Here is a 10066-nt window from a genome sequence, read left to right on the forward strand (position 1 = left end):
AATAATATCACATAGTTTTATGACTATAAAAATAATGTCATATATCATTGATTGTCGATCTTAGATAATTATGTTCCTATAAGAGGTATAGTGTTTGCCCCTTCGTGAATACATTGATGGGTTCAAATCTTTGCATATGAAAGGTTACGAAGAGTTTAAGTGAAAACAATTTCTATTATGCACGATAATAATAATAATAATAATAATAATAATAATAAAATGTGTTCATATTAATTCAATATCAATAAATAAATTAACTTTTATAAGCAATTCATATATATTAACTATTCATGTCGACTTATTTATGATTTTGTTTATTTGTTATTTAATGTGATTTAAATTACCTTTTCTTTTTAAGAATTAGAACTCGATCAACAACATTTTTTGAATTAAATATCATACTATTTTAGACTATTAGGTCTTGTGTTTGAATTTCTTTTCTATAAACACAATTATTTTATGAATCATTGTTAGTGTTTGAGATAAGGTTAAAATACAAAAAAAAAAAAAAACAATGAGAAAGATGAAAAGAAATTTAATCCATGATAGAGAATAATTTAAAAGTAAAAAATTTATGGGAAAGACAAAAATGTAATAACTCACTTTTGTTAACTTTCTTTCTTCACATACAAGACACATATCAATTCTCTTATTATTTTAAAATGTCTATAACTTTTTATAAAACAATTTTAAAAAAAAAAATTAAACAAATTTCACAACAATAACAAACATTTTTTTTTTATTTTTAATATGAGCATCACATTGTTATATAAAAAATAGTGGGTTTTTACATATTATGTTTTTGGTTATTCTTTGTATTTTTTTAATTGTGTTTTTTATGCATTGTGCTATAGATCTTGGTTATTATGTTTTTCAGTTGGTATTCATATTTATAACAATTAAAACAAAGATTATGTCATTATGACTTTTTGTTTGTCATTTATCTTTCTACTTATCATTTTGTTTTAGTAATTGTGTAATACGTTCATTTTCTTTTGTTCGGGATTGCCATGTGGCATTCACCTAATTTGAGAAAAAAGAGTATTACGTTCATGTCATCGTGTAATATGTAGTTTCCATTGTGTTTTACGTTTCAGGTCATTGTGTTATATGTATTAACAATTGTGTTTTACGTGTCAGGTCATTGTGTTATATGCATTTACCATTGTATTTTTATGTTATTGTGTAATATGTATTCATCATTGTGTTGCATGTATTGGAAAATTTGTTGTATTTTATTATTATATTTACATATTATTACACAACGATGTTATTAATATTTAAAAAAACACAATGATGATTTAAAAGACATATTAATAAAAAAAATAAACGATGATGAAAAAAAGATACAATAACAAACAAAAAGACACAATGACGTAATTTTTGGTTTTATATAACAAATTTATCCTCATATTAAAATAAAAACGCTTGTTATTATAGTGATTTTTTTAAAAATAATATATATCATAGAAGTTTAAAATAATGAAGGAATTAATGTGACTTACATGTGGAGAGAGATACTATGCATTATTACTTTTATAGCCTTTTCTTTTTGGTCCCCAATTGACACATGACAATTAATTATGACTTCTCACACTTCTCATTTTTTTTTATTTTAATAGAATAACTTAACCATAGTTTTCGTGATGCATTCTTTTTTTCGTTATCAAACATGATCTATTCGATACCAAATACACCATAATAATAGAATATATGCGTTCCACTATAAGTTCGGTAATTATAAACATACAATACGTAGATTGACATCAAATTTAAGAGCATTCACACGAGTAACACTACACTAAATGGGGGGGGGGGGGGGGTAATGAAAGTGGGTATGTTTGGAAATTACTTTTATGTGTAGGTTTGTAAATGAACCGATCGTTCCGTGACTATTATCTGCTTAATTTATATGTAGAATTAACATATGAATACGAATGTTAAAACAAAAGGCAACAAAAACTTCGTAATTGGACCGAACCATTGATGTTGATCATTGAATATTAATGGTGATAAATTAAAAGTATATAATACAATTCTGAACTCGTGTCGTAGAGTTTTGTCATCTGTTACTGAATTCCGTTTAATCGAAGTTTTCTCTCCATTAACGACTCTAGATAATATGAACTTCCAAATATTTTGATATGTCGACTTTGAGATTCTAATAAGCTAAACTTTAGTCATAGTTTATTAGCATCTAAACTTATGATTTTTTAAAATTTTATTTTTTAAGATACACATTACGTATTAGTTTAATTCTTATTTTAAATGTTAACATGTTAGGTTCACTCTTTGTTATTTCTGAAGGCCATTAGATATTCTTAATTAATAATTTGAGGAATAAATTAGAAAATTATTCAGGGGATGATCTCTGATGCACGGGGACGGCAGGGAGGTTAGGGTACCGGTCCCGGGGACGGAAACGCGTTTGAAATGTTTCCTGAACGAAGCCGTTAAATGGGGACGGTCAACAAACGATTCCGGTATGTATCCGATGAATTCTGGCGCCACATACAGTATTCGGCAAAGAATTCCGGATGAAGAAGAAGAAGAAGAAGAAGAAGAAAGTTTAGGTTTAAACAATAAACCACTTCATCTTTCAATTGTTTGCATCTAGTCCCTAAACTTTGTTAACATTTACATAAATAGTATTAAATTAGGTTATGCATTTTAACTTTTAACCGTCACTATCTAGACTAGCTTACATTTGGTCCTCAACTTGTAATTTTATACATAAAATGTTTAAATGACATATATATAAATAAAAATTATATATTTATTTATTTGTTATTAATAATTAATTACCTATGTAATATATATATATATATATATATATATATATTATGTATTTATTGTAGTACCCGTTTCTTGATTTTTTGAGTTTTGCCGTTTCCTGTTCCCGTACTTGTGCCCGTTTCCCGTATGAGTTCCCGTGCAACATAGAGTCAGGCCTACCGGAAACTTGTTATACAAAAACAACACTATCTGGGTTATAATCCACATAATTACAAAGTCAGTTCACTTCTTGTACATTTAGAAGGAGTATTCGACTATTTGAGATCCATTTGTATGATATTGTGCGACTTCTTGGCACACCATCTTATATAGTATGTGAGAAAATCGCATTCAGGTCACACTTTTGGAAGGGTTCCAAGAAGGATTGCGGAACTATGTGAAGATTTAGCACCGTCATCCATCCACAAACTTACGGGAAGTCTGAAACACTATCTACACATTTGGGGATATGCTTAAGGTGTGGACGTTTGAATGGACGAGAAAGTGAGATGAATACTTGTAATAGTCGAGTTTTCAAACAATAATAGCAGACATGGCTCCATAATTTGAACTATTAGATGGTTGAAAATGTAAGGCACCCAACATGTTGAAGTTAAGTTGGAGAGAAAGTGATGGAAGGCCCAAATAAGTATATTTTTTTATGAACGAGAATAAGGGGGTGTTTGGGTGAGCTTCTAAAACTTGCTTATTTGCTATTTGTTTGTTGAAAAGCAAAATATGTTTAGTAAAGCAACTCCAAAAGCTTCAAAATTGAGCTTTTCAAAAGTTGTTTTGACTAAAGGAAGCTCTGGGTAGACAAAGGAGCTAAGCTGACTGACATGACGAGCCTTGGAATTTAATGTTGGTAAAGTGTTTCTGAAAGTTTCACCATCTAGAAGTGTTTTGACTATCAGGTTTAGAAGGAAATCTTTGTCATCAATCACTTCACCGGGCGTTTAAGATTCCCAAAAGAGTTGAAGAAGTTTCCTTATCGTTTGGCTTTACCTCCACAATTATAGCATGTGCATAACGTCTTTCAAGTTTTTTCGAAGAAAACACAACTACCATTCTATTCACGTGATAAACTATCATATTCGTTTGATACATGAGGATATGTCATTCAAGAAGAATATGAGGATATTCTAAATTGACAACATATATGTAATGCACCTAAAGACTTTTCCTTTCATTGAAATATGATGAAAATATCCAACTGAGCGTGTTGCCACTTGAGAATCAATATATTTGATTCGTTCATTAATGTTAACCGCGCTGCCATTTGAGAATCAATATATTTGATACGTTCATTAATGTTAACGTATCTCAGATTATGTGAATACATTAGGTCTGAAAGATGTATACTAGGTTTTGTGCAACTATTTTCTTTCTCTATTTATTACTTGCATTTTGTACGTGTTTCTCAAATTGCTATCCAATATCAAATTATTTATGTTTATATGGTACCTGAATTTTTGCTAGCTACTTGGTGCTTAGCAATTTCGAGGACCAATTGTTTTAGGAGGTTAGTATTGTAAACCAAAATTTTGCAAACCTAAAAAAAATCGTCGTCGTCGTCATCATCATCGTACTCAGTAAATCTCACAAATAGCAAAGCTATGGTAAGTCTGAGGAAGGTAAGATGTAGATAGCCTTACCTTTACCCTGTAGGAATAGAGAGGCTGCTTCTGGTAAGACGCCCGGCTCGATAGTAGTTTTGCATCATGCCTTGGACATAAGACACATAACACTCAACCATCGGGACTTCAGCCAATTGGTGCATGTACCCTTGTCTTTCGACTATCAACACCACCACATGATGCCTAATCAACCTTCCGCCACTTTTATCGTTATTTTCACGAGATTAGTAAAATGACGTCAAAATTAGTGCAATTTCACTTTAGCCTACCCGAGGGTTCATACATATATACATTATATGCGCACACCGTAAGCAAGGCATCAAACCTAAAAATAATAAATGGTGTAATTATTATTAACTAGTGGGATGAGTGGATGACCCACCGCAACGTGGCAGGGTTTCGATGCTTTTTATGATTGTAACGATTCAGGAAATTGTATTATGTTGCATATGAATATTTTCTATCTCATTTACCTATTTTGCATAGAGAGTAGCCCAAGACTCAGTTAGACTTGCAGCAAAGTTAAATCGCATAAAATTATAGTTTGCATATGATGATATGAAGATCAGAAGTATTATGTCTTATTATTTACTTACACTTCCACATAGTGTTTTTTCTACTAATAATTTATTCGAAGCACAAAACATGACCATAAAAATCAAATATTCAGGCAGTTTTCTTTACCACGAGAACCGGGCACTTGACGTTTTGAACACAATGATTGCTGACACTACCAAGAAAAGCCCTGTTTCAAGTAACCATAAAATGATGAATACATGAAAAGAACTTACCTAAGAGTGTGCAGTTCCAACAATAATTAGGGATGTAAGCGTAATGAACGTTCGGTGGGACATTCATATATGTTCATTCATTTAATAAATCAATGAACATGAACATAGAATTTGATTCGATTAACTAAATGAACGAACACGAACAGAGACCATGTTCGTTCAATTATATCGTGAATGTCCGATAATGTGTTCGTTTACGTTCATTTACGCCCGTTTATGTTTGTTTGTTCATTAAAGGTTTAGAATATTTTTTAATGACTTTTCCAATCTTATATAGATTTGAGCATAATTAGTAACTATAAAACAAAATATATATGAATATTATGTGATTAGTTTATATGTAAAGTTAACATATAACTATGAATGTTAATAAAATCGCCCACGCAAACATAATTGGTAATTGGACGGAACCATTGAAACTAACCATTCTCGATTAGCCAAATCAAATAAAACAATATTTTTTTCGTGCATCGTTCACTAACAAGTTGCTTTTTTTAATAAATGAACATGGGCAAGAAGCCATTTAGTTAGGTGATCGTGAACCGTTCCCTCGTCCGATAAAAGCTTAATGAACGAACATGAACTGGGCCTTGTTCAGTTCGGTTTGTTTCGTTTACAACCCTAATAATAATAACAATTCGCTATGTACCTCTTAAGAGCTCCACGGCTATGGCTACCCAACACAAGAAGCCGGACCTTTGACTTTTCAACTGCTTCACATATGAGGTCTTTAGGATCCCCAACTTCAGTTATTGTCTCTGCAGTTACCTGTGTAATGAACATATTTTTTTAAATAAATCAACAAACTAAGATATATCACTATATTAATTTAATCAACTCTGTTTCAAAAAATAAATAAAAAAAGAGTAAAGTTTCATTTTAGTCCTTATGGTTTGACAAATAATGCGAATTTAGTCCAAAAAGTTTATTTTTTGCATATGGACCCTCCACGTTTCCCAGTTCTTGCCAATTACATCCAAATCACTAACCCCGTTAAATTTTATCGTTAAGTCAAGGGTATACATGTATTTTCACCATTTCTTTATTATAATACGCATTTTAGTGAACTGCGGTTTTTGTCCCTCTGGTTTGTCAAAATCTGCAGTTTTAGTCCAATAATTTCAAATTTGCAATTTTCTTCCTTATGGTTTCATTTCACTTGCAATTAAACCCGAATTTATTAACCTTGTTAAGTCTTGCCGTTAACCCATTTGCGTGCCCCTCATGTGACGATCAATTTTGTCTTTTTTCTCTCCAAATAAACCTCAGCCCTAATTCGCAACCCCCTCACGTGAGGGGCTGGGGTGTATTTGGGGAAACTGGAAAAAAAGAAGGAACAAAATTGCCCCTCACGTGAAGGGCACACTGATGAGTTTAACGTCCAGACTTAACGAGATTATGGAATTCGAATTTAATCGCAAGTGAAATAAAACCATAGGGAAGAAAATTGCAAATTTAAAACTATTGGACTAAAACTGCAGTTTTCGACAAACCAGAGGGACGAAAACCGCAGTTCACTGAAATAAGTATTATAATAAAGAAATAGTGAAAAGACATGTCTACCCTTGACTTAACGATCAAATTTAACGCGGTTAGAGATTTGGATGTAATTGGCAAGAACTGGGAAACGTGAAGGTTCCATATGCAAAAAATAAACTTTTTGGACTAAATTCGCATTATTTGTCAAACCAGAAGGACTAAAATGGCACTTTACTCAATAAAAAATAATAATAATAATCAAACTGTGAATTGTATAAAGTTATATGGTGTACCCCATATTTTTTGCAGAGTTCCTTGGCCTGTTCCAACAGATTCAGAGCAACTTTCTTTTGGTTTTCTTGGATGTTTCTGATGAGTTCTGGAGCTGCAAAATTTATCGGGAATACGAATGTGTCACGAACAACTAAACAAACAAAATATTTTGTTTGTGAATGGTTCAGGGACACAAATGAAACAAATACAATGTTTTATTTTATTTGGCTGAAAATGGTCAATGGGAACGTTCGGTCCGGCTACCAAGTTTGAGTTGGTGTTATTTTAACATTCATATTCATATCATTGCATATAAATTAATTATGTAACGCTCATATTTTTGTTTGATAGTTAATAATTTTGCTTCAATCTATATAATAAGATTAGAAAAGTAATTAAAAAGTATTAGGAATCTTTATACAAACAAACATAAACGAACACATTTGTCGAACGTTCACGAATATAATTGAAGGGAACATGGGCTTGACTCGTGTTCGTTCATTTAATTAACCAAACAGAATTCCTTGTACATATTTGTTTATCTATTAAATGAAAGAACGTAAACGAACTTTCCGTCAACTTCCCACCGAACAGTAGACGTTCAATTTGTTTACAGCCCAACATACTTCATAAGTTATAGTTGCTAATCTATATATGCTTACAGAGATTGATCATACATTCAATTCCCTTTTTGTACAATATATTGTAACAAATAGCCACTAATTAACAATAAAGGAGGTATAATTCCCTACACAGTCGAAAAAAAAATACAGACGTTGGGTTGGTTGACACTACCCGGCATTTTAAACTGGTCAAATCTGAACACGACTGGTTAAAAAGTAGGTTGCCCATTGTCCATTTAAGAGTTTTTAAACAAGTTAATATTTTAATCTAAGAAATGAAAGTGCTAAAATTTTGAAGTAAATTATTCTGATTTTGTATTTCCATAAAGCTTTTTACTTTCAAAAATGAAATTAATTTTTCTTTTGAATAATGTTATCTTATCTTTTATCTTCAGTAAAATGAGTTTGAATCAAATACAAATGAAATTAACGTGTTAAATGTGAGAATCAAGTAGAGTAATTATATATGTAAGTAGAATAATTATTATGTAATTACTCTACTTGTATTTATAATTACTTCACTTGATTATCACGTTTAGCACGTTAATTTCATTTATACACTAACTTTCCCCATAACAATTTTATTTTATTAGTTTTAACTGTCAATTTATCGGAGTCTCATTCTCTTATTCTATTCTCGCTAAATATATAAATCCAAATTTGTTGATAGAAAAGAAATAAATACACCAAAATAATTAAAATAACACAGTTTACAAAAAGGTAATATTATAACAGTAATCATGGTAACTAGTGGAAATTAATTATTTAAATTAATTGTTACTATGTGTCTATGTCCCTATGTGTGTCACTCATATTTGTAAATGAACATAAAACGAGATAACCATAACACAATCTACAGATTTAAATGGGTCGACACGAACACACAAATAAGTACATGGGTCAGGTTAAATATACGTACGAGTGGCACCATAAGCAGATGCATGAAGATAACTGTAATCCGATATCGGTTGCACGGTGAAAACAAGGAGTTGATTGTTAGCAATGGATGCATGAAGGTTTTGAAGTGCCCACTCGAGAGCATATCGGCTGTATTCGCTTTCGTCAATCGCCACCATTATCTTCTTCTTCTGATTCTCCATTTTTGCATATAGCGGTTTCTGGTGGCACGTTACAGGCAATTATGGCGGTGGTTGCACAAGAAGCTTCGGTATGATTCTTGTAGTTTTAAGCGGTGGTTGAACTAATTCGGGGCACCATGTCTTTACAAGTGTACATAAGTATTTATTGTCTTTCATACTAAATTGTTATTTTTTTCTATGGTTTCAACAGCAAAAGTTGAAGCTTCTACATATTAAGCAATGTTTTCAGACCCGGTTCGAACGTCGACTCATATTGTCTTATCGGGTCAAAGGTCGGACCGACCCGGGAGGGCGAACCAGTGTTTGACCCGAATGACGTCATAAATATTTTAAATATTTAAATATATATTTACATACATACATACATACATGTATATATATAGATATATATATATATATATATATATATATATATATATATATATATATGGAAGGGTTATCCTAAAAATAAGTAGTTTACTAGGAATAAATCATAGCCATTGGATCATGTTATCAATGGTTTAGATTTAAAATTACCAATAACCGATATAGTTTCCTAAAATTACTCTTTCATCATTATAACCGACATAGTTTCCTTGAATTGTTCTTTCACCATAATTTGTAATATCAAATGTCAAAATTTTGTTGGTTCTTACCATTCCTATAAAACTCTTTATTCTTATTTGAACCATTTTCTCTATATATATATATATTTCATATACATATAAAAAATAATAATAACTAAATATAATAATAATAATAACAAACTTTAATGTTTATCTATATTTTATACATTGTTTTTTAAATATATATGATATATGTTTGATTTATGAAAACATCAATGAAGCTTGGTTGGTTGGCTCATAGGTAATTATTAAAGTTTCTATCTCCGAAATGTCCCAAGTTTGAATCCCGGCATGCACATTTCATTTTGAATTTAATAACAAAAATGGTTTTACCGGTTCACCTGCCGGGTCAACCAGTTCGGGCCGACCGTCCACCCGCAAAACCGGCAGGGTTTTTCAAAACGGCCCAAATACACTGACCCGACCCGGTATAGGGACCGGGTCCCGGTCGGACCGGCCGAGCCGGGTTTCAAAACACTGATATTAAGGGAACCTAACCCGTTTCTTTCCCTTGAAAATCCCTAACTCGTTTGCATCAAGGGAAATAAGAGTTATGTGAAATATGGTTTTTGAGTTATGTTTCCTCTATTATATATTGATAGTTATTCAATATGCGTTTTGTGTGTGTTTACAATTTGGTGAATCATATCAATCGTTATGAATTGCTATAAGAGTGATTAACGCCTTGGTGTTTTATCAATTAAAGTCTTGACTGATAAGGAGTAGATTGAAGACATTGATTAAAGTCGTAACTAAAAAGGAGGAATCGATTTTTGGAGAAGT

The 10066-nt window shown here is 31.5% G+C and overlaps 1 protein-coding gene across 1 annotated transcript; it reads right to left on the reverse strand.

Annotated features, from left to right (window-relative positions):
* Positions 1-4993: 4993 nt before the first annotated feature.
* On the reverse strand, positions 4994-8880 carry LOC143570217 (universal stress protein A-like protein). Its single transcript, XM_077055922.1, has 4 exons — positions 8498-8880; positions 6976-7067; positions 5853-5971; positions 4994-5157 (listed from the first exon to the last, which is right to left on the reverse strand). Exons 1-4 carry the CDS (start codon positions 8676-8678, stop codon positions 5079-5081), a joined length of 471 nt encoding a protein of 156 aa, XP_076912037.1. The 5' UTR covers positions 8679-8880; the 3' UTR covers positions 4994-5078.
* Between the last annotated feature and the right edge of the window lie 1186 nt (positions 8881-10066).

The sequence above is a fragment of the Bidens hawaiensis genome, unplaced genomic scaffold (genome assembly GCF_021521415.1).
Source record: "Bidens hawaiensis isolate Kalapana, Puna unplaced genomic scaffold, B.hawaiensis_p1.1 tig00024849_1, whole genome shotgun sequence".
Lineage (NCBI taxonomy): Eukaryota > Viridiplantae > Streptophyta > Magnoliopsida > Asterales > Asteraceae > Bidens > Bidens hawaiensis.